Genomic DNA, 26,547 nt, shown 5'->3' with positions numbered 1-26,547 from the left:
TTAGATCCTTATGTTATTACTACTACTTAGTCTTACTCTGTCTTTATTTGCTTCCACTGACAAAACAGACAAAAAGCCATCCAGCAGTAACTGCTGCCCAACATGAGGACATGCAAGATCCATTAAAGATGCTTCTAAGATAAAGATAAAGAAGTGAAGTCGGACGGTTGAGGCGGCTTGCTGAGTTTGCTTCTGCGTTTCAGCTAATCACTCGAACAAATATGTTTAGCAGTGTGAGGCGAGACGCTGGAACTGACAAGATTATCGGTGATAGTCCGAACACCAACCTTATCTCCAATCTGTCAATTTTACTTCTGAGAGACTGCCCTGACCTGGCTGTTGGAGTTACTGACACCCGCTGCCTTCCAGAACCTGCTGAAACGCCATTCTACCGCATGACTGCTGCACACTGCTGAAAAGAAAAAAAATGAGAATAAAGTGAAAAGATTACCTGAATGAAGAAAATAATGGCAACATGTTACAAAGAAAATATTAATATAGCCATAATTCGATGAAAAAAATAGAAATGTTATGTGAAATTGGTTTTGTGATTTTAAAAGAAAAATGGAGCACCATTTTGTTGACAAAGTTGATTTGAATAAAGTTTTAATATGCCAAGAATAGAATGAAAAAATATTCTCAGAATAAATTTGGAATTTTATGAGACACGTCTATTAAATTGCAAAGAGGCATATAAATCCTAATTTTCAAGAAAACGATTAAGGTTTTAACTGATGTGCAAACTTTTAAACAGAAAATTTTAGACGTTAGTTGTAATATTAAGTGGGAAAAATATGTAATTTGTAGTAATAACATTTTTACAAGAATGTGATTTAATTTTAAAAAATCATATTTAAAGATTAAAGTTGCAATTTTATGAGAAATCTGTAACTAGTTTGAGGAGAAAAAAAGAAAGTATATTGTAAGAATAAAGTGACTATTTTACAAGAAAGTGATTAAAATTGGAATATTGGAAGAAGAGTTGTATTTTTTTCCACCATAAAAAGAATGTGTATTAACGATAAGAGTAGCGCCGATAGATCTGAACTGTTCTCTCCCATCCAGCTGTAGCTCACACACACAAACGGAGGCATGCCAGCATGGGTAAAACAAACACTCCCTTACATTCCACAGCTGCACCCAAAGATAGGCCTTTTCCTATAAAAACATGATTTTTTTGATTTTTTATTTACCATAACATGATGATTGACGGACTGTACACACTCCAATAATAATAAAAAAGTTTTGCCATCAAACTTCTTCTTTTGCAACCTTGAAGTACTTGAATATGTTATCCTTCAAGCCCCCCTTTTTGAGTCTCATTTTTTGTGACAAACAAAGAAGAAGATCACTCAAGGCCTTGATGTGAATGTTTCACATTCAATGCTTTGTTTCTATTCGTGTATACTTTTATTTTACAACTGCTTAAAACTAACAAACCGACCACACAACACAACCTTCTGTAACTCCACCTCTGGTATTGTTAGATTAATAACAACACATTTAAATAGTGAGTTGATTTGAGGAATTTTATGTGGTAACATGTCACGTCAACCCCGGCTTGTGATAATTGACAACTTCATATAGTGAACAATCATGTTAATGGTTGTTCTTTTTACCACATTTGCCCTCTCTTTTGAATGCTACACTTTGTCTTTTCTTTTTTTTCTTTTTACGGTAGGTGTCAAGCACCAATTAGCATACCCCCAGGCTGTAAATTTTGTGTGTTTTTTTTAACGAGCACAACTTTATTAGTAATGAGGCTTGAAAAGCCAGTAGAGGCGAGCTGAGAATATAAATAACACTACCACTATTATTTAAAGACACAAAGGCTGCCACCAACATGGTCACAGAAGAAAAAAAAACATTTTAAGAATCTCAGAGGATTTATTTAAACGGTTTGAAAAAAGAAACATTTGTTTATTATGTTTGCATGAGGTTGGGGTTGTTTTGGGTTGTGAGGAATGGCAGGAAGTTTGGGAAAATGAATGATGACGGGAAGCTGAACAGGATAGGTGTTGACTTTTGGAACATCCTCTACTGGATTCCAGGGAAAACATGCTGGAACAATCCAAATTATTATTGAAGCATTATATACTGTATTAGGCATGGGCCGATATTAGATTCTGATGATAAAATAACTGTGAGCAAAAATATTGCGGTATTAAAATTGCAGTTCTAAAATGTCCTTTTTTTTCCCTTCTTCTCTTTTTTTTTTTAAATATTTGGGTAAATAAAAACAGCTTTAAATAAATAATTAAATACATGTTGACGTTCGTTCTTCTTCTGTTTTAAGTGATCTTAGCAAGTCACACTATTCCATCGCTGTTGAGCTATTGGCTACTCATGCTGTTCTTGGGGCAAACTAGTACCTGCTGACACTTTTTTTTTAAAGGACATTAATCACATCAATCAGAATTCATATAATTGTCTTCTTCTTCTAACCTCCCTCCATTCCCCTCCTCCCTCTCTCTCCCCTCTCTGATCACAGAGTAAAAAAAAAAGTTTTCACCTTTGATAATTATACATATATTCATATAGCTATATACAGTTATATGCATACTATGTATGTATCCTATGAAGACTCTTCAATTGCGAAAAACAATGCACAATATGTCTCCTTTAAATACCAAAAAAAATTATATTTTCATTGCTTTGTTTTTGAAGGTTTGAAAATGGTAATGCTTTTTAAAAAAGGTTGCTGCTTTCTGGCACTTATTGAAAGGCGGGGGTGGGGGGGGGCTTTGATGAATTATCGTACCACGCAAACCTTGCAGCTGAATGTCAGGAATATTTGAAATGTTTTGTTTGAAAGAAGACTTTTCTGTTTGGTCTCATGTTTGCTTGAATAATTAAGAGCCGTGATTAGATTTTCTCCTTCAGTTCAAATGGAATGGTTGTTACTTTCCTGTCCACTTGCCTCTCACTCTTAAGCCCCTCAATTAATGAAGCCTTGTTGACTTGCCAGTTATTTAGCATTTATTGGGATGTTTGCTTGGCCTGCTTACTATAAAAAGACGAGGAGGTGATGCGCATATATTCTTTTTGAGATGTAAATGTGTTGTCGGTGTAATTATGACTGAACTATTTTGTGCTCTCATGAATATGTGCTGCTCTTTATGCACTTGCGCATAATTTTCGACCATAAGGACATTCGATTGCTTTTCAGTATATTTTATTTCGGAGTAAAAGTTGGAGCAACAGTCAGGATAAACTTTTAAACAGTCGGCCAGTTATCTATTCACAAACAAAACTTGCTTATCTTTGTTGTCAGACATGTTTTGTTTAGATTGAGCCCTTTGAGGTCAGACTTCTCGTGGGATGCTGAATTTCTGACCTCACACACTTGAATGCAACATTAAAGGAGACATATAGTGCTTTAAACAAAGGGTGTAATTTGAACCTTGACACAAAAATGGAGGAATCCATTTTGGCTTGTAAAAAGTAATAATCTTTATTCAACACAGTGTTAAGAAGAGAAATGTTTAATATTTGTAAATAGTTCAATTTGCATATTTAGCAAAGCTCTACAGTATATATAACAAATGTAATCATAGCAGATGTCATTTTTAGTATATGCCGCAGGCCGCTTCAAATTGGATGGCGGACCACAAATGGCCCTCTGGCAATAGTTTGGACACCACTACTTTAAACAGTAGTTAGACAGCACCAACTACTCCACCACCAATGCGTCTACATCACACTTAGTTGGCTAAAGCTAATCTGTTCATCCCACAAAACCCATTACAGCTCTGCTTGCCTTTTGACTTTGGCATGGCATAGTCCACCGACTGTTGCCTGAAAGTGGCTCTGGATCTTAAACCAGCCTAGCTTTTAGTCAGACACTTGGTATACTATTTTGTAACAGAAGTGCAGAGCAGCTCTCTCATAGTCACATTTTCAAAAATAGGCAGATAGGTCGACTTGGTTGTTTCATTTCAGACATGGTGGTTGCACAGACACTAAAGGGACCCCAAGCTATTTGTAAACAAGCCATTAAAAAGTAAATTTTCCAAAATATGTTCCATTAAAGCTGACAAAAGCGCACCTTTTTGTCAGCAAAGTTCATCGTTGTTCAACGCTACTTGCATACTCTGCGGAAAAAAACTTGTCTTCTCTTTTCAGTTCCAGACAGTTTGTCCAAAAAAAAAAAAACAACAAGCAGACATAAGGAGGGACGGGATAGTTACGTCCAAGCAGATGGACGCTTCCCATGCGAGACGCTACAGCTCGTCTGCAACCTGTTCTCTTGTCTCTCCGAGGGCGAGCGTGTGTCAAGTGTTCTTGTGGTGTCGTGACATGATTATCAAGTCCTCATAACAAGCATAATACAGTTCATCCATCAGGATATTGACTGCTGAGCCCGTTTGAGGTGTTGCTAGCCAAAACAGCAGCTCACACTGATGCATGTAATTTCTCTCTCTCTTTTTTTTTAATATCCACTTTAACTTAAAATTGAAGCAACAATATGTTTACTATGACTTCAAAAAATGCATACAAAAGTAAATAAGTGTAATGACTTTGAATGCACATATTGATGAGACTAGTTTGAGTTTAATGGGCCATAAAAGTTAAAATAATTAATTAATTAATTAATAATAAAAACAAAAAAAATAAAATACAATTAATTGGTACAAACACGATAGATTTGTGGTATTTTCTTAGAACATAACATTGTAAATAATACTATTATATAATTTATATATATATATTTATAACATGGAACAATTGTCTTCTTTAATTTAGTTGTACTTTATAAACCTATTATTTTTCAATAACAACAAATTTAATGCGAGAGGGTGTTTCTAAGTGTTAAGATGTTTGTTTGTTTTAAACACAAAACTCACGTTTATATAAAGTCTCACAGCTTTACAAATACAAGCAATTGTTTAAAGCAAAGCATAAAACAAAATTTGCCTTTAATCGTCCTGCAATGGGGAAATTACATTTTTACAACAGCAAAGCTGCACACAAGAATAATATTGGATTAAATAAAACATTTTTAAAACTTATATTATGTGCAGGGTTTATTAGACGGGACCAGTCACTTCTTAACGTCACCCTAGAGAGAAGCCATCAATTAAAACAATTGTTTCAGGCTGTAAAAGTTTATAGGCCCGCACATTTTTAATCACAAAATGAAGGGTGTAGCTCGTAAAAAATAAAATAAACACAGCGTGTCCTCTTTGCCAACTTACAATGCTGTAATATTCATGAACTTCCAAGCTGAAAGTTGCAAACATTAATCATGGCTGGTGCAAATGTTGGCACATTTCAAACCAATGAATGGTTTGCGTTGTCATGGAACAGCTGGAATCTTCACATGAATCGGTTGATCAAATACCACTACTGGGATAACTTAAAGTTTAACCGCAATCACTTTCCAGGACACTGCTCGAATGTCGATTTTGGATCAATTATATTTGGAAGGTCTTGTTCTGTCTTGTCACGAAATGCCCAGGAGTGCCATCCTCAAGTCAGATTTCACAATGAGGGTAGCTCTAATACAGAGCCCTGAGGTACGCCATCGTCATTACAAATGCTGGGTTAGGACAGACAGCTTCATCCTCAACACTTGGCAGAGATAATTGAGAGTGTGATGGCAATTAAGATTGGTTAGATCTTCTAAAGACTCAGATGAGATGAAGAAATGTTGGTGTTTGCTTATGAACGGTGTTATCAAAATGTCAAAATTAGGAGTGCCAGGCGATTAAATTTTTTAATCGTAATTAATTCCATGACTTCAATAGTTAACTCACTTTTTAATCGCAAATTCTATATCTGTTCTAAATGTACACGTGTTCATACTCTTGTTAACAAAATAGTTAAATGTTTAAAAAAAATGTTAAATAGAAATATGGGTGCATCTTTTAGTAATTGATACAGTAATTTCATAATCATTCATAAAATTGAGTTAAAATTAAAAAGACGTACTATACTGTAAAAAACGAGTGTGATATTGATTTGCGTTGAGGTCATTTTTCTGCCACTAGATTTGTAAGACGGTGACAGCTCAGTGCATTTTTCTTTTCATATTAAGAGCTATCTAATCTTTAACATGAAGTAACTTGTGAAATTCTGCACGGTCTTAAAGTGTGTACAGTAAATCTGTGTTCTAATCTCTAGTCTGGCATTTAATTCTCCCATCCTAAATGCCGCCATTCCCACCATTTTGTTAAAACAACACTGAACATCTAACGGCTTCCTCCTCCAGCCCAGCATATAAAAGTGAGCAGTGAATGTAAGCAGGAAACCACAATAGGAGGCTCATTTGCTGTTTGTCGGAGCACACAATGAAATCAGCTCTTGACATCGTGGCTGCTGCTGAAAGGTTTTTAGCAGATACTGTGCATGTCTTTGCAAAGTGTTTGTCAAAATATCGACATTTTGAACATGACCTTTCGAAATATAGAACCTGTACAACTCATTGTGATTTTTCTTTTAATGCCAGTTTCAGGAGATATAAATGACTCGTGATGACAACCTTGATGGAAAAAGACTGGCCTCTTGAGTGCTTTTCTGATTGGGTCTCAACGAGAACTTCCTTTTTTTTTTGGTAATTTGCCATCACATTTAGGACTTGATAAAAGTCACTTGAAGAACATTTTATTTTTAACTCTACCACCATATTCAGGAATTGGGTTAAGATGATGCATTATTAATTTCCCCTAGCATGCTTGAATTTCAAAGACAAAATTCTGACACATGCAGGAGGGCAGTATGTCCAAAGGTGTGCTGATTGTATCTCATCCATAGAAGGATTGTTTGATATTGGTGCTCTACTCAGTATTGTGTCGAAAATGAATCAATGCATGTCACTTGGCTGTTTTTTTAACCCTATAATGCAAAACGTATCATATTAAATACAAGACATTTTGAGTTCTCTATTTCATGAGTATAATATTTTTTCCCCATTAAAACCCCGACGTATATTATCTGACACATGCATTGCACGAATAACCCATTAGAGGGCAGTGTCACCCATCTGATGGCTTTTCCAGCGACCTTGCAAGATTAGATGCCACGGACTTCCGACTTCCGGGTTTCACACATCAGCGTAGTTTTTGGCCACTGATGGCCGCATTCCAACACTCGCACACCCATCCCTGCGCCCCCCAAATGCGCGCTCCCGCCCATTGGTCTCAACTCTCTCAAATGCTTCGGACATCTGAGACAGACACACTCGCACCCATTGACGGGAACGCGCAACCGAAGTGCACAAAGGTGGAAGCGCAAAAACTGGAAACGGAAACAAAGCTGATGTGTGAAAATCAGGAAGTCGGAAGTCCCGCCTCCTCCGTGGCGTATACCCCATCGAGAAAGGAGCGACACCTATACTTCTTAGTAGTGGGAAATGTTCCTTCTGATTTTTTGAAATATTAATAGGTTTGATATGTCTGTTTATTATTATATTTTTTACGGTTGTAAATGTACAAATTTAAAGCATTGTGACGGGATGTATCAAATATGACACAAATCAAAAGTCATACAGTATGTGGAAGTTGATTAAAAAAAAAATTTTTTTTTGTTTGTTTGTTGCATAGAATCTGAATTTTCTCATATATTTCATGGTTCAGGCTTTATAGGGTTAACTTTGTTTTGCTTGTAAGTCAAAATTTGAGCGAAGCGCAAAAAAAGCAACATAATAAACTACTTTCAAGACTTTGAACGGGACAAATAATCAAACACCTACAAAATGAAAACACTCACAGTGAGCAAGGAGAAGATGCTAATACTAGCAGAACATGCACACATTTATAAATCAATCAATCAAGATTCAGTTACTGGTTTGGTCTGTAACATCAGAAAATAGGCAAAACAATGTTTAAAGTAAAAGCTAATCAAGGATAAAGTTAATCAGTCTGCTTTCATGGACGACAGAAATCAGAGAATGGATTTGGATAATTTTAAATTAAACAAGGTTGCATAACAATGAAATCATTATCAAAATAATTATCGATTAGTTTGATAATTGATTAGATGTTGATTAATCACTTCACTATTGCACGTCTATACTACGTACATACACAGTGTGTGACTTTTGGACTAAATTTACTTTTTAATAGTTTACTTGTTTACATTGTTTTTATTAGGATTTAATATATTGTGTGTATTTAAAAAAAATTAAAAACATAACAAAAAACTAACATAATTAGAATTAACTCAACCAACCACCGTCTATGGTTAACGTCAGACTATCAGAGTGACAATATTTGTGACTCCAGTGGTCCGACTGCGGTTCCCGTTGCGGCATGCGTCTGTGTTTAACCTCACTTTGGTAATCGAAGGAGTCACTCAGAGCTCTTGTCTAGTGATGCAGACATGGATCAATAAGAGCACCACTACATCCAATCAAGCGCTGATTACTTGATCTCAGCATTGATCGCAAGCTTGTCATTTAGTTTGCTGGGAGTTGCAGTAGATGATCCCTTCAAATGAACTGATTTGTAATCCTAAAGAGATCAATGACGGGTACGTTTTCAAGTTTGCTGAATCACAGTTTGAATAACTGATTGTCACGTATTGGACGGGGGTGTTTATTTACACAAATGCTGGTGGAGGAGATGTGTATTGGGGAGGAATTTGTTTGTACAAATAATTTAAGAATCATTTACAATCAATACAAATTTAATGGAACACTAAATGTTGTTGAAGACCCCCTTCTACATCATCTTTAATGCTGCGCAACAAGACTGCATAAGCCTGTTCATGTCTGTCGGTGGGTGCTGCTGTTTTGGCTAGTAACAAAGTTCAAATGGACTTAGTAGTTAACTCTTTAATGTGTCTATGAATTGAGATCTTTACAGTTACCTTCCATTGTTTAAAATTCCGACTTCATGTCTTCTGAAACCAGTTTTTTTGCCGGTTTTTCATTGTTTTTTGAGGCTATTCTGCCTAGCAACAAGTGTCAAAATTGTTCCGTTTGTTTACATTGCTGCACTTGCTAACTAGTTAAGATGCTGCTTTGGATTTATATGAATAATCTTTTGAGTTTGAGTTTAAAAAAAACTGTTATTGGAAGATATATATAATAATGCAATGCAATAATATATATATATATAATAATGCCAGCTTTTTACTATCCTCTGATTGGTGGGTTAGTAGTCTAAGCAAACACTGATACATTTGCTAATCAGAAGCATTAAATTGTGAATGGCTGTTTGTTTACATTTTTATATGTCTACATAGAAAGTGGATGTATGGACAAAAGTGTAAACGATTAACGCCTTTATACAGCCACTCATTAAGTCAAGAGCACAGCATATAATAATGTAATTTGACTTTGTTTCCTCCTCCATCCGTCGACAAGGAGAAGTTAAGGGCACCTCTGCCATGTTGCTCCAATGCGGCTAGATCATTGCTCACGCTAGGGTCTCTGTCGTCAGGGAAACCGGTGAAAGTAAAAAAAGAAAAAGAAAAAAAAGACGAAATGAAGAAATAACATTGCCCTTGTTTGTCATTGTCGTGTCAAATGTTGTTAGCGTGTCATCGTCGCTTGTTTGGACGTCAGCTGCGCGCATTCTTCTCAGACACCAGCTTGCATGTGTGAGGCGTCACTTTGTAATGTCTCATTTGACTTGATGGCTCACAGCTTGACTCACTTTGATCTGATGAATTCATACAATGAAGACACTTTGGTTATTTTTACTTGTGCCACTAGTTTCTTCTTTGCAAACAGTATAATTTAGTGTGGAAAAATCCAAAGAGAGCTTGAGGATTGTTTATAATGCCTTATTTCCACATGTAACATTGTGGAGTGATCACGTCAGAGTCGACAGGAAATCTAATCTTCTCATAACATGACATCATCTTTTATACCGCACAGACAACTGTTAACAATACAGTTCAAATGGTGTCAATAGTTAACTCTGTGTCCATGTGTGAACATTAAAATCTATGAATTGAGATACTGTATTTAAATTTTCTGTGCGGTTCATTTGAGGGAGGCTTGACTCACCGTGGTATCTAATAGACGGAAAGCAAAAATGTACTTAATTCATTTACGTCATTCTACTTACATCACAATTAACTAAGGATGGGCGAGTACCGATACAAGTATCAGTATCGGGCCTATACGAGGCTTTATTTCAACGAATCTGTACTTACAACGGCAGCCAATACCAATATTGGCGGTTTTACGATCAAGAACTAGAAACTAGAAATTAGGAGAATAGAAAAAAATGTAAGGGGGGAATGCTAAATTGGGATGTATAGGTCTTTCTTTAAAATTCAGTCATACATTTTCATCAAAAGTAGGCCTACTTGTGGTATCGGTACCACAGTATCGGTGAGTTGAGTACGCATACTGGTATCGGTCTCAAAATAAGTGGTATTGAACATCCCTACTATTTACAATGTTAAAAATATTCATTAATGGGGTTTCCATCCATTCACTTGTATTCAAATTTTCAAGAAATGCAAAAATAAAACTGAATGGAAACTCTAGAAATAAAGTTTTAATGCTTGGACGGGGTAGATTTTGAAGTGTATCAAAAAAAAAGGAAAATGCAAATTTTGGCTATGGAAACAGTTTTTGCAAATTAACGCTGACAAGACCGGATACACGTCGCACATTTTGACCGGATATTACGTCACACGTACGTAATGTCCGGTCAAAATTTTAGAAGGAAAAGAGCAAAGAAACGCTACGGTTTATCAAGAATTACAAAAGCAAACTCGTATGACGTCATTGCACGGCGCAGTCGCTTCCTGTTCTTCTTCTTTTAAATTACTAGTGGATCACATCTCTATGGTGTCCCCTCTCAATATTCGCAAAAGAAGAAGAGATGGAAACGGGCATAAGTCGCATGTCCATTTTGCGCATTTTCAGTAAATTCGCTTAAAAAAATTTAAACAATTGGATGGAAACCTGACTATTGTTGCAAAAATGTGACTCAAGTAGATTGGTGCTGCTGTTTTGGTTGGCAAAGGCGTGCATACTAGGAATTGAGGAGTTGACGCTTTCATGGCGGTGTGTGAAAAATAGGATCCCTGCACAGAGATAAGAGCAGTTGCTACCCTTTTTTTCTAATAGCAAAAAGGAGGCATCCATTTGAGGGAGGCATTTTTTTGTGATACTTAAACACAATGTTGGAGCTATTCAAAAACAGTCATGTTTTCTTATCAGGCCTCATGGAGGAGAAAAAAAAAGCAATTTTCCTTGTCGTTATGCTGCATTAAGACCTCACATCTGTGACCTGCACAATTTGACACGCGCGCTCAGTGCTACAATGTTGCGGCTGGGTTGCAATTTCTGAAAATAATAACCTGCCACGCTGATCTTTCACTTGATATTAAATAATACACAATAACATATCGCAGCTGCGCCGTACACGTTCCCGTTGTCACGGTTCATTACGGCATCGGGAGCTTGAACCCTTTTTCCGTGCCGAACCTGTTTTCTGTAGCGCTTTTTCTGTAGAGGTGTTAAATTTGGTCATGTGTTATGAGAATAGAAAATCAAACCGTGCTGGAGCAAAATAAACTAAATCGTTTTAACCTTGAAGAATGTCAATAAAGCAAAAGTGTTGCCTTAAAACCGCAAGAGCATCTCTCAGATGTATTACCCCTCTTTCTCTCTCGCTGCTCACAGTAACCTTTTTCACCGCTTTCTGGCAAATATTTACTTTTCGACTGTGCGATGAATTCCTGCTGCCGGCTCTGAGGTGTAGGGGGGGTTGCGCTCCCCTGCTCCTCACGTTCGATGCAGGAGGATTTAAGGAAACAACTGTTTCCTGGCATGCTCAGACCCACACTTGGCAGAAGGGGAGCTGGTGATTTATGACCACTTCCTACTTTATGCCAGATAGACGAGGGTGGGGGAGGGGCTACGAAAGACTCTGATAAGATTCTGGGTGTTTGGCCTGTTTGGCCTGTTTGGCTCCACTTTGTCTTGGGTGTGAATAAAAAAGAAACCACAGTTGACAAACACGAAGGCTATGCTCACATGTACGAAACTTTTATCTTTAAAGGGTGAAACTAAAGTTTTCAAGTCATATTTGTTAAAACTATCAGTATGACATGATAAAAGCGATCTGCGAAATATTTTTTTTTTCTTTCCGTGTGCCTCTAAACTGATTTGCAAGATAAACAACCAAATTCCAAATAATAAAACTTCCATTTTTGTTTCCAGTGCAAGTCTTGCAAAATTTTCCGCCATTGTGGGCGTGAACACAGCCAACTTGGCCACCAATCAAAGCGGCTCAATTTATTCCCTTTAAATGTAATCAATTTATTTTAAATTCCCTTTTATTTTTATTCTTCGGCTTTTGACTCAGCATTATCCTGTCTTTATGTTACTAATTTATTGTTCTAACTGTCTTTGTTTTTACATGTATGATTTTTTATTTGTGGGCAGCGCTTTGTATGCAGCTATGATTGTTTTTGAGTTGAGAGTTGAGTTGAGTGAGGACACAGTCCTTGACATGGCGGAAGGTGAAACTGATGAGAGAAAGTACGTTTATATGGAATTTAAGCAGACCTTGACGATGGAATGATGAAGATGGCTCGGGACATCACAGATTCCGATCTGACTCGGTTCCTGATATAAGTGCATGTGTAGATAGTTTTTACCAGGGATGAGACATTTTATCTGTACATATTATTTATTTTAACAAAATGATCTACACACATGAAGAATGTACAACTTTAATCAGCTTTTATTTTTGAACGAAGGTCTAACTTTTGATACAAAAATAACTCAATGGCAGATACCCATAGTGGCAGTTTGATCACAAATGGAAATATTGTCATTGGAGTAGAGCACCAAATAATATTTAATGACATTATCAGGACAGCGATGCTACAGTACTTCAAGCTGCCTCAGCTTATTACTCTTATTACAGCCTGTGTACTGTTGGCAGGTCAGAGTTGATGTCACATACTGATAATCTGCGAGATGATAAAACAGCAGACCCTCCCCCCTGCACCCACCTAGCGTCACCTCCTTACCCATCTGCAGTCAATTTAGCTCTTGCGCAATCCTCCTTAATTCACACAAAGCGGCCAAGAGCTGCTGCCTGGACTTCAGAGGAGGCCATTTTCATTTGAATTCAGCATGCATGCCTCTCTTGGTAAATTCAAGGAGAGCAAAAAAAAAGAAAGAAAAAAAAAGACATGGGCATGTGAACTGGTAATTCACTTTAAATGCCCCTGAACAGCCTTTTCCCCTCTGCCAACAGTACCGTAAATTGTGAAGGAATGCAGCGCCAGCACCCGATCAATAAATGTTCTTTGCAATTTAACAAGAACAGATGTTTGCAATCCACCAGGTAGGCCGTGTTACATTCTAAGTGACCGCGCTGCATACATGTGTATGTGCTTATTCTATATGCAGTCTGTTATCTCGGGCATCAAACCTGTTATCCCTCCGCATCTTTTCCATTATATGAGCTTAATCACCGTTCTGGCAAGTCACATCTCTCCACACAATTCCAATTATGAACCACTAACTCGATGTTGCGGATGCTGTGTGAAGACACACAACACGCCTACGGGTTGTTTTCTAGTTACATCTTATTCCAAAAATAACAGAGATGCACCACTGGGTTTGTGAGTAAGGGTACCAAATGTTGTGTTAATTTCTGATCAAAGGTCAAGTGACTCATCTGACGTTTGTCCAGTACTAAGTGGCTACGAACGGTGGTTCTCTGTGATGCTGTACTTTTATAGACAAACAGAAATGCTCCTCCTATGCATGCGGCCAAAGACAGTGGGGATGTACTGATTACCGGATTTTGTTTTTGGAAGTAATGTACTATTGTTAGCTCGCTAGCACGCTAGAGCTAGTCCGTTAGCATGCTATCATCGTTAACAGGGTACAGAGCCCTGCTGCGAATAGTGCGAATAGTGAAAAGCAAAGATTATTTAAAAAAAAAAAAAGGTTTGTAATTGCCTAAAGATGATGATGAAGGTATTAGACGCAGCTTTGGCTTGAGCACAAAAGTGGTGAACAGGTGAGCAAAAAATATAACGTTTAATATTCATTGTATTTGATGTTATACATTTTTATATTGTTTAAGTTATAGATGCATTCTATTAACCAGTGACAATATAACTCTTGATACGTTCCTGTTCCCTCCAGTTTACTTCGAAAGTTGAGTATTTTTACTTTATTTGAACTCTGCTAGATTATACAGCAGCAACACATATTTCTACCCTTCAACAACAGTTAAAAATGTCAAATGTTAATTAAAACATGCCCCGTAGCACAAAACAATTAATAAATGTTTTATGATTGCGACAGTTTAAGCCTGTAGCAAATTAAATGTCTTTACATTATTCCCTATGGGGCATTTGTTTTGTCATTTCCATTTTTTGATGCTCCTGGGATACTTGAGATTCATTATTATTCTTCCCTCACGTCTTCAGCAGAAATGTGTCTGCTGAACACAGGCCATATATGTTCATATTTTGTGTGTTCATTACCGCTACGAATCGATACATTTTCAGTCTTTTGTCTAATGGTTGGTGGTGACACTGTAATTTACTAGCTTTTCATTTGGGTAGAGAAACTACAATTAAACTGTGCTTTCATCTACTTGTGTTTTTGGTGTGTGGCGATACATTGTGGTCGTCCACAACCATGCCTTTGTAGCTGGATAGAACATTTGCATCTAAAACAAAATTAAGGCTTACTCATTCAAGTATAATGAAAGCATTCCATTGAAATGGAATAAGACGACAAATGACGGGAAAACACTTCAAAGGTTAATTCAATCCTCCTATCTTGTTGCGAAACAGCCGAATACGGAAAAAGCTCTTTGCGAATGTTGTACAAAGAATCCCAAAGCTGAGAGTGTTTACCAAAATCTCCCATGAGCTTGAATATGAATGCCATAAATCAAGCTGAAAGAAGGCTTATGTAAAACAAGAGCTTTCCAAAGGGGCCCATCAGTAATTGAATTAGACGCGAGGCAACAGCGCGCTGCTTCCCTCTCAGGACCAGTTGGACGCCTTCCATCCATTCTTCTCATTCATTCCACTTGTCGGGAAAGGAGACTTTGCGAGTCCCGCGTCCAAGTGCTTGTAAAGCATGCGCACTGGGAATGTCGACCTTTTCGCCACGAGAAAAGGTCAGCGGGCACGGCCAACCCCGACGACCTCGGGGCGGTCAGAAGGGAGTGCGCACCAAGGACGTCTAACAACGTTGGACGGCAAAAGTGGGAGAATCAGGAGACCCGACCGGCGATGTGTCGCTTTGCATTCTAACGGCGACTTCCTCCACAGAGACTCGCACACGCACACGCACATGCACACAATAACTGTACACAAGAAGGGATATGTGCCTCTGTTGCTAGGATACCACTTCTTCTGGAATCTTCCCTAAGTGTGTCTGGCTGACTGCTAGCAGCCGCCACAAATGAACACACAGTAAGCATTCAATTGAACATTAAATGTCGAGGAGTGATGTACCTATGTAACCTTCAACTGTGATAACCCAGACCGACGCTCTAATATGTATTTTACATATCATACAGAGCTGCATTTCAATTGAGTTCAAGTTCCACTATTCTTGGATAGTTTTGGTGTAATTGTGAGCACACATAAATATATAAATCATTTTTCATGAGCTCGAAGATTTTTTCAAATCAAACTCAGAATCATCTGGCCAAGTATGTGAAACACACTAGGATTTTGTCTCTGGTAGTTGGAGGAGCCACTCTAAAACACTTAAACAAGCCACAATAACAAATTTCAGACATAGACATAAAAGTACTGAGAGTCATTTAGCAGTACAAAGTGTCCAGTAGTGCAGTAATAAAAACACATCAACAAGTGTGTAAATGATGCAGGGAGAAATTAGACAAATATGAAGTGTGCAGTAGTGCGATAATGCTGATCAACAACAGTTATGCAAATTATGCAAAGTGCCGGATCTACAACGATAAATACAGTAGAAATTGTACTACGGAGATGTGCAAAATTGGCAAAGTGTCACTATTCAGTCACTTGTTTAAAAGGTTAATGGCAAGGCTAAAATAAGCTATTGGAATATCAGATGGTATATATATATATATATATATAAAATGCCACTGACCCTTGATCCATCCTCCTCCCAATCTCTACGCTTCTATGGCTACTCTGTTATTGAGCAGTTATGGCCATTGATTTTCTTTCTCTTCCCAGCACACGTTTGTACGACAGCTGGCCTTTCTCAGAGGCCTCCATGGACTCCTAACTGCTGCCCTCTATTAGCCCAAACAGCACACATACACTATTCTTGCCATTATCCTTCTTTTTGTTGCGCACTGACAAACTGCAACTACAAGAACTACAGCGCGAGCCATTTGCCTTTTTTTTTCTCATTATAGCGTGCATGTAATAGCTCGTACGCCATCACGTTGCACGAGAACACAAAGCTAATTCAGAGCTATTTCACACATGCATCCCATTTTCAGCCATAATGACTGATGTGGTTGACAATACAAGGTTTTGATTCATCCCCGTAGCAAACCATCTGCAACCGGAATCTGACGAACAAAGGCTTTATAAAACTCAGTTACGTAAAATGTGCAGTGTAACCGCAAGTTGTCAACAAAATTCAGTGGAAAAGGGAAAACAAAGTTGAAGTATTTTTTAAATCGCTACCTCAAAATCTAAAAAATAAATAAGTTCTATTTTGGTCCAAATAAAAATTACAACGCTAAATGTATTTATTACATTATAAATATTGTTATATAGATTAATTGTATTTAAAAAGCATTTTCTTATAGGAGTGTGCATCTCTCCAATAAAAGACGATTTAATACGTATCGCGATACATTAAAGAGGAAATCAACCCCCCCCCCCCCCCACCACCCAAAAAAATGATTGACAATAATATGTTTTACGCAGTCCCACCGGTCTAAATATGTATGATATTCTGGTTCATATTGCATTAGAGGAATTTGAGCTAAACAGCAAAATCCCGCAGTTTAAAAAAAAAAATCAATATCAGAAGGAAGCCCTTTTGCCACTTGCTGTTGAGTGAAAATGACATCAATGTTGCTCTGGTCTCAGCTAACAACCAATCACAGCTCAGCTTCAGAAAACAGGTGAACTGTGATTGGTCGTTGCCTCAGCCCTGAGCAAGTGTGAAGTCATCTACAGTCGACAGCAAGTGGCAAAATGGCCGCCCCCTGAGATGGATAAGAATGGCTGGATTTTGCTTCATAACTCATATTCCACAAATGAAATATTAATCAGAATGTTATGTTTAAACTAGTGAGGTCACATACAACATATTATTGTCAAGTCATTTTTAAAGTTGACTTCCCCTTTAATCAATCAATCAAACTTTATTGAAATAGCACTTTTCATACAAAAAAAAATGCAAATCAAAGTGCTTTACATGAGTTTAAAACAACTTGTGCATGCATTAGCGTCTCTGTGTTGGCTTGAGAGAGTTTTGTTAGTTTTTTTGCACAATTTGCAGCTTTCAAACAAGCAACTGAACGTCAAAATTCACAACAGGTGTTTTGGATGCCATAAGCAATTCTTGAATTGAGTGTTTTAGAAAATAATATTCATGAATCTGTAAATGAATGAATAGAGCATATTTTGTGATGAAAAGGTGATGCTATGCTTTCCACATTCCCCACATAGTTTGCTTTGAGAAGTCAGGTCAGCTCGTGTGTTAACTATCAAATGAAACATCTGTAAACAGCAGATGTTTTGTCAAAGCTTTTAAGTTATTAACAATCCTCTTCACTGTCTCGCTGATGGGTAAAGGGTGGTTTGCAAACCACATTGTCACTTCATTTGTTCATCCACTGTCTGGCTGGAGATGTTAGACATTTTTTCCTCTTCAATAAAACTGTGGTGTGTATTGAAAAGAAAAGCGCTTTGAATGACTTCTCAAGCCGCAGTCCAGTGGATTTTCCAAAACGTTATTTACGGCAAACAGCCGCTAATCCTTTTTTTTTTTTTTGCTTGAAAGCTGTTTGATTCACACCTACACACACACACACACACACACGAGCATCCAATATAGATGAAGAGCAGTCTAGTAAAATATTTCAACTGCGGCTGTGTCAGAAGTTTCCCACTAATCCTCTGAGTGGAGTATTTTTTGGGGAGTAGTGGGAAAACTACAGTAAATGTGTGTGTCTGTGGCCTGTCACACAGCATCACATCACACGCTGATCAAAACCGCCTTCGGCAAGCCTTTTTTTCTTCTTTTTTTTACTCCCATCCAGGCAAAGGATAGAAGGAGTGGAATGGGCAGGCTGGCTGGTGCCAAGTCGGGTTAATCCCCCACCAGTCATTATCCTCACTTCTTAGCCACAGCGTACGAATATAATGAAGGCCATTTCCAAGGATTTGCACCTCTGCAGTAATTACTGATACACACAGATTCCGCTTACCTTTTTTTTTTGGGTGTGTGTTGGTTATAAATAGTAATCCCCTGGTGGCTGTGCTCAGCCCACATGAAGTGCAGCATCCAACTCCTGAGTGGTAATGATGTTTACACTTACAGAAGAGCGCCAGTGTCAACAAACCGGGTGCTTACTGGGCGTAGTGTGTTTGATAATCTATTGGTTTAATTGGTAAAGATCTTAAGAGGGGGGCAATATTCTGTTTAAAGCCCTTGTATCCAATTTTTTTTATGTTTTAATGTCTCTCAAGATTTAAAATGTGATTGAGCTATTATGTATTCATATTATGCATATCAACAGATGAAAGGTGCACGCTATCGACCATCCAACCTACACACATAAACATTTGTGGACAATAATATGTTATATGTGACCTCACTAGTTTAAACATGATATTCTGATTAATATTACATTTTGGAATATGAGTTATGAAGCAAAATCCAGCTGTTTTTATCCATCTCAGGGGGCGGCCATTTTGCCACATGCTGTCGACTGAAGATGACATCACAGTTGCGCAGGGCTCAGGCAACGACCAATCAAAGCTCACCTGTTTCCTGAAGCTGTGCTGTGATTGGTTGTTAGCTGAGACATGAGCAACATTGATATCATATACATATGACAACCAGTGGCAAAATGGCCGCCCCCTGAAATGGATAAAAAGGCTTAACTTATATTCCACTAACGCAATATTAACCAGAATACCATATTTAGACTAGAGGAGCTGCATAGAATATATTATTGTCCAAAAAAAAATTGGAGGTTGACACTAGACTGCTGCATTCTTTATTTGAAATGCTTTTCCAGGCCTTTACTGCGGCCTCTTTCAGTTCTTATTTGTTTCTGGTGTTTTCAGAGGTTTCTCCCAAGCGCTTTGTGACAGCTAATGCTGTTTCAAAACCGCTATATAAATAAAGATGACTTGACTTGACTTTAGTCTACGCTTCAAGAGGTCAAAATGCATGCTCTATTGGATTAAGGTCCGGTGATTGATTTTGGCCAGTCTAAGACCCCCCCCCAAAAAAATTCCCCCTGATAAAGTTCTTTGTTGTGTAGGCAATGTGTTTTGGCTCATTCTGTTATTGGATGATGAAGCTTCTCTCAATTAAAAAAATATCACACAAAGTGGTTTTGTAGACTTCAGAAATCTTTCTGCTGCAACAATCATGAGTTAAATTGTGTAAATTATTATTGTTACAATATGTAAATACCATAAAATGAAAGTTGGAATTCAATTTTTTTGTCTCATACTCATCTTTTGGTGTGAAACCCAAAATGTCTTTAAGAAAAAACATTCCTTCAAAAATTATTCATACCATTCAACTTTTTTCACATTTTGTGACCTTCCATTCAAAAACTTTTTTTGTTGTTGAGATTTTGTGTAATAGGCCAACACAAAATAGCAAGTCAAGTGCAACAAAAATGAAACACGGTTTTCAAAAGTCTCTAGACAGTCTCGAGACATACCTCAAAAGACTAATTGCAACAAAGGTGTCCCTACAAAGTATTGACTGATTTTTATATGCCTAAACTTTTGAAAACTGTGTATCATTTTCATTCTACTTCACAATTATGTGCTATTTATGTTGGTCAGTCACATACAATAAAAATAAATAAAAACATTGAAGTGTGTGGTTAGAAAGGGTGGCAAAATGTTCAAGTCAAGCTACCGTCCTATCTACCTGCCTTGCCTCCAGCGTGCATCAAGGTCTATTCTCAGTTCCTTTGGGCATTCATGGTCTTGTTGTGACTCGTTCAGACTTGTTCAGAAGACTCTTGCTTAACGTACTTCCCACTAATGCATTCTCGTTACTCTTGACGGGCAATGATGGCAATAATAATGACGGTTGAAGATGATGATGATGATGAAATTCCCCCCTTCCTCATCTTGCATAATAACAAATACAAAGCTGGGGTGTTTATAGGTCATGAAGTGGGTTTGTCGGTTAAACCATAAACACTTGCGGCAGATTTCTGGATTCGGAAAACATCATCATCATTGTTCATCTTTGTTCGGATTTTCCCACGGGAAAAAAAGGAAATAATAATTAAGTGTAACTTTCTCCATCGTAAATCCTTTACTGAATTATTTAGGAAACGTTTTAATTGTCATGCAAGTATAAAAACAAGTTAACCACTGCAAAAAAAATTCTAATTTCAAAACTATTTTCCAATAGGAAATCAAAAATGGTGTAGTGGTTCACTTACAAAGTAAAGTAGTGTAAAGCTTGTACAACAGTGCAAATATAAGTGAAACTGTACTGTCCAACAAAAGTGAGTACCAGCACAAGTAAAAATGTCCAAACTGATCTATGCAGTCATTTTTTTCATTGCCACTTACTCACATTTAGTCCAAAAAATATATATTTTCAAAAAATGAACAAACATGTCTTCACATGGAAAAAGAAGCTCAACAATGCAAGAACATCCACCTTCACTTCACCCAAATACTGCGTGAGCACTCCTGGAGTGTGTGACTGAGCAGAAAATAAACTAGTGTGTTTGCTGCAGGGTTGCACACTTCAGCAAATACAAACAGAAGAACACAAAGGTCACTTTGTAGTGCGCGTACTTCTCAAGGCAAATGTCCAAAAAGATCTCCCTTTGTGCTAAGAAAGTGTAAACAAAATGATGACATATGACTGGATAAAAACTTCTTTTTTTTTTTATCATTCCTGGCTTGGGGATGGTGGCAAGAACGTCACACAAGGTGCCAATAATACAACAATGGAGGGTTTAGGTGTATTTACAGTCTTTAAATGTGCCATTGACTGACAGTCATACATTATTGATATTTTGATAAATAACAGGAAACAACTTTTTTGTCCATACAAAGACATTTAACTGCTTATACCATTTAAACTCTGTTGCTTACAAAAACAGCAGCACCTACTGACGCATGTGGAAAGTCTCTCAGATTAATTAACCTCTCACAGCCTCCCAGTAAGTATATTTAATATGGATGATTGCCCACGGCGTAGGAATTGCATCCATTCCCCATCCCCATGCGTATGTATTCATATTCATACTGCAAAGCCCTTCAGCCTTCGTGCTTGCATGTCCTCAAACACCTTTGACAGTATTTGCAACGCAAAATATAAAAAAAATCTAATTATAGTTCATGATAGTAATTTAAGTGGCATTCATATTTCATTAATATTCAATTCTGTCTGTCACCTGCCCCACATGCCAGCAATGCTCTCAGTCAATAACCATGAGTGACGTCATCATGAGTCACAAGGGGGCGCGGCTACCTCGTAGGCGTACATCCAAGAGAGAGAGAGAGAGAGAGAGAGAGAGAGAGAGAGAGAGAGAGAGAGAGAGAGAGAGAGAGAGAGAGAGAGAGCAGCGTAAAAGGAGCAGAGGAGGAGCGGTCAGGGTGCTGGCACTTCGCCGGAGGAGGCTGTCTCCCCCGGTCAAAGTGGCTCCCTCTCCCCCGCGGGGTGATGCTTTGCTCGGCGTAAGAGCGCGTAGAAGCGGAGCATTTGCAAGAGAGATGCACAACATCACGTCCTGCTCCCGCGGACTTTTGTAGATTCAAAAGGTAGGAATGATTTCTGAATGAACTAAGTGAGCATTTACGTGCTCACTTAGTTCATTCAGTGCGCGTTTTTTTCTACTGTGTATAAAGTTCTTATTGTTGTGCATGCATGGTTCAGGAAAAAAAGTGTATATAGATCAATTTAGCAGATTTCACAAATTAAAATATTGTATTGAACCAGATGATGACGATTATCATTATTATTGTTGTTAATATTATTCAACTTTTTATTAGACCTTTCCCTTAATCATTATAAAGGCCTATTTTTAAACCGATTGAGACTTCAGTTTTTCCCCCCCTCCTTACGCGTACTTTTAGAGGAGTGAGCAAGTATATGGAAAATTTACATATTTAAGCATTTTGTAGCATTTGTTGCATTCATTTAGCCCCCCTCGCCCGAATATTATTGGATAATTTGTTTTGAATGTATGTTTATCTTCATGTTAATGTAATTAATATAATTGCACTATTGCAGTAATTTATAAAAATACTTAATATATATAAAACATTTTAAAATTCTCATGTAACATAATTTTGGAAAATATTTAGTATTTTAATTCCCCCCAAAGTTTATTATTATTATTATTATGGATGGTCTACATCACTTTTTTTTCCATTTTGATATCAGTATGAGTACTAAACTCACCGATACCAAGTATCGATACCACTAGTACTTTTGATACATAAAATGTCCCCAAAAAACGCTGACAGATCATTTTGATAAAAGATTTTCCTTAAAATTGCATGAAATTAATGGTAATTTTCAAATTTTGAACTGCTGGTTCCTGACCGTAAAACGATAGATAGATAGATAGATAGATAGATAGATAGATAGATAGATAGATAGATAGATAGATAGATAGATAGATAGATAGATAGATAGATAGATAGATAGATAGATAGATAGATAGATAGATAGATAGATAGATAGATAGATAGATAGAATTATGGTTTGTTGCTTATTCTAGAAAAAAAACTTCACACCCCTATCTTGTAATGAAGTCATTTACACACAACATCATGTGTTTTCTTCCTTGCAGAGAAGAGGCCCAGACTGTTTTCTGCTCTTCACTGCTCCCATTGTCCCCGAGCCAGCTTTCAATGTGCGATCCAGTTTTGTCGCTCTCGCCAGGCTGAAATCCTCCAGGGTCAGGACCTCGCTCATGGCGGCCCTGCTCTTCGGGCTGCTGCTCTTCGCCATGCAGTCCCCCACCATTCCCTCCTCCAGGCCCTCGCCGGACGTCGAGGGGCCGACCGCCGCCCCTTCGCCGGCCGACAACGGCACGGCGGGCCACCCAAACGGGACGGCGCAGCAGCTGCCACGGATCATCATCATCGGCGTAAGAAAAGGCGGCACGCGGGCGCTCATAGAGATGCTGAGCCTGCACAGCTCTGTGGCGGCGGCCCAGAACGAGGTGCACTTCTTCGACTGGGAGAGTCACTTCCAGAAGGGCTTGTCTTGGTACCGCAGCCAGATGCCCTTCGCCTACCCCGATCAGATCACCGTGGAGAAGACACCCGCGTACTTCACGTCCGCCAAAGTCCCCAAGCGGATCCACCAGATGAACCCGGACGCCAAACTCATGCTCATCCTCAGGGACCCCACGGAGCGCGTGCTGTCGGACTACACGCAGGTCTTCTACAACCGCCTCCAGAAGCACAAACGCTACCGGCCCATCGAGTCGGTGCTGGTGAAGGACGGTGAAATCAACCTGAGCTACAAGGCGCTCAATCGCAGCCTGTACTACATGCACATGCAGAACTGGCTGCGCTACTTCCCGCTGGAGAGCATCCACGTGGTGGACGGTGACCAGCTCATCCAAGACCCGCTTCCCGAGATGAAAAAGGTGGAACGCTTCTTGAGACTGGAGCCACAGATCAACGCTTCCAACTTCTACTTTAACAAGACCAAGGGATTCTACTGTTTGAGGGAGCACGGGCGGGAACGCTGCTTGCACGACTCCAAGGGCAGGGCGCACCCCCGCGTAGCTCCCGCCATCCTGCAGAAACTCTACCAGTTCTTCCACCAGCCCAACCGGAAGTTCTTTGAGCTGGTGGGCCGAACGTTCAACTGGAAGTGAAAGCCTTCTCTTTCAGTACTAACAGACTAGATGAACGCAAAATTAAATATATTTTTATACAAGCTACACTACTCACAAAAAGTTATATCGTTGACTTTTAGGTGGTAACTTTTTAACTGTTCATGTTTCACAACTCTAGCAAAAAAACTGAATGGCAATATTCACAACAAGTGTTTGAGGATGTGGATGATGCGGTGACATGGTGTTTCCAGCAGGTCGTAACAGAGGCCATGGCTGGACTGGCACAAAAAAAAAAATGGCCCTGGAGTTTTGGCATAGGTCGACCGGCTCGACCCGGCCCAGCCCAACTCTAGCTTAACATTTAGTTCTGCCACTGATGTTTATGTTTGCTATCTATATTCAAAATGGATTAATGGACTGGTCCTTCAAAATTGTGGGCCAGTCTCTTGTGGTACAATGTAGGAAAACAATTATAAGAAAAAGCACTACATCTGCCCCAGAAGAGGCCGGCCCACCGGGCATCTGCCCTGTTTGCCAGATGACCAGTCCAGCCCCGACAGAGACAGACTGGAAGAGTCACAGAAAGGCATAGAAGTGGGTCAATCAAACACCTGTTGTAAATGTTGCAGTTCAGCTCCTTGTCAGTGAATAAAAAAAAGTTGTGCAAAAAGTATTAAAATATTGAACAGTTGGACAAAAATTAGAAAAACTATTTCATCCATAAAGGTTACAGTGCATTTTAGGTTCATCCTGACATTTAATCCAAAAGCCAAATATCACTAACTTTTTGTGGATAGTGCATATACATTTTTTTCCTGGCAGCCACATCCAGTGTGTCGTTTTATTATCAAGTGTAGCTTCATGTTTCAGAACTGCGTTAAGCCAGTCGGAAGTCATTCAGTCACTTCCTGGAAAGGGACCACATTGTTTTTATCTTGCAACAATCTTTTTAGCTCTTTATTTTTATTTTTTTCTGTGTATGTTTTATGAAATGTAATCCATTTTCAAGTGAATTCTGTCCAGATTTTTCATGTCTAACAAAAAATCCAATGTATTTGGTAGAGAGCTGCCATATATTTTTGGTTATAAAATTAACATAACCCCCTATGAAATAATGGTAAATATTTTTATTTATTTATTTATTTATTTGAATGTGATAGAAAAATGAATACTTCATTTTAGCATTGGGGGTGGGGGGGGTGGGGTGGGTGTCTAAATTGCTATTATGTTACTGTTCATCCGAGGTGCCCAGCCCTGCTCTGGCAATTTCAGCCCAGCATGCCCGCCATGTTTGTGGAATATTCAGTGGCTATTTTTATGAAGTGAGTGGCGCTTACATTCATGTGGCTACAAAATAGTCCAGTTTGACCTTCATCAAGTGCTTAACATTTGGTGTGATTTCCAAATAAATTCTGGTGAGATCATGTTGCCTGTAAATCCAATTTTCTAAGATGAATAATTAATACAACATTAAAGAGCTATATTATTTTCAGCATGTCTGACTGTTTCTTTTTTGTGCTAAACCCTGTTTAGGACTCTTTTGTGTTTCCTAAAATGGTGGCCCCAACTCTTTGGGTGCGTTGTCAAAATAGCACCTCCTTTTCCTCCAGATACTGTAACTGTAATTGTCTCAATTAGGGATGAGCAAGTACCGATACCAGGTATCATATCAGGCCGATACCCGGCCTTATTTCATGGTATTGTACTCGTGACAGCGGCCAATACCACTATCAGTATAGCCCTCTTGTGGCTATTTTACAATCAGGAACTAGAAATTAGAATGATTAAAAATTGCCTTTAATTTCATGTAATTTTAAGGAAAGATGCTATATTGGAATTTGGGATATATATATAGTAGGTCATTCTTTAAAAATATCTGTCTTGTATTTTGGGGGGCAATTTTATGTTTCAAAAGTACTAACTGCAAACTGCTCAGCCCATTTGAACTCTGATGCTAACCAAAACAGCAGCACCTACAGAGGCGAAATGGCGGATTAGAGTGTGGAGTCATGCCGCATGTTGTAAACAAGGTCACTGCATAATATTAAAGGTGATGTTGTGCAGGGTTCAAAATAAGTTGAGTTCTGTCCATGTTTGTATTTCAAGGAGCTACAGTATTTCAGTCTGTCTGCTTCTTGTTTCTCCTCAATATCCACGTACATTTTTTCTTGAGCTCATGTCCTCATTAGGGTGATCAGAGCTGATCAGAGCTGACTTTGGCCAAGAGGAGCGACAACAAACAATAAGTAGCACGGAAATGGATGATTAATAAGCGAAGCACCAATCAGGTTTCCAAATATGGTTCGTTGTCCTATGAAGGGCTTCACATCTTATTTGCATTCATCCGCAATGATGTTTGCAATTTTGCTTTGTTTTTCTTCGCCTACCAGATACATTTACATGTATGGAACGTTCACTGTGATCATTTTCAAGGCCTGCTGTGTGAATTTAAAACACAACCAGCTTATTTGTGACCTCAGCCACCTTGGATTTCATGCATAGGCAAGTACAGGCGGCGAAATCAGTCAAAGAAATAAGTTGCTGTCGACAGAGCTGTAAAGTCAAACGTGGATGGTGAAGAAAGAAAAAAAAGGGACCATGTTTATGC

At 38.4% G+C, this 26,547-nt stretch overlaps 1 protein-coding gene and 1 long non-coding RNA gene across 2 annotated transcripts in view; one reads left to right on the top strand and one right to left on the bottom strand.

Moving 5' to 3' along the window:
• Positions 1-319: 319 nt before the first annotated feature.
• LOC147168603 (uncharacterized) overlaps positions 320-26,547 on the bottom strand; it is a 47,157-nt gene continuing 20,929 nt past the window's right edge. Inside the window, exon 3 of the long non-coding RNA XR_015096023.1 lies at positions 320-399. This is a non-coding gene — a long non-coding RNA (uncharacterized LOC147168603). The remainder of the gene's footprint in view (positions 400-26,547) is intronic.
• On the top strand, positions 21,715-25,115 carry hs3st1 (heparan sulfate (glucosamine) 3-O-sulfotransferase 1). Its single transcript, XM_086085851.1, has 2 exons — positions 21,715-21,900; positions 22,938-25,115. The coding sequence occupies exon 2, from the start codon at positions 23,061-23,063 to the stop codon at positions 23,976-23,978; it is 918 nt and encodes a 305-aa protein (XP_085941977.1). The 5' UTR covers positions 21,715-21,900; positions 22,938-23,060; the 3' UTR covers positions 23,979-25,115.

Source organism: Leptonotus elevatus, chromosome 9, assembly GCF_054856555.1.
Source record: "Leptonotus elevatus isolate MCC_2025b chromosome 9, RoL_Lele_1.0, whole genome shotgun sequence".
In the NCBI taxonomy this organism is placed as follows: domain Eukaryota; kingdom Metazoa; phylum Chordata; class Actinopteri; order Syngnathiformes; family Syngnathidae; genus Leptonotus; species Leptonotus elevatus.
This window is presented reverse-complemented; position numbering and strand designations above follow the sequence as displayed.

Excerpts from the sequence above, each read along its gene's own strand:
- hs3st1 (XM_086085851.1), top strand. The coding sequence starts at position 23,061 with ATGGCGGCCCTGCTCTTCGGGCTGCTGCTCTTCGCCATGCAGTCCCCC.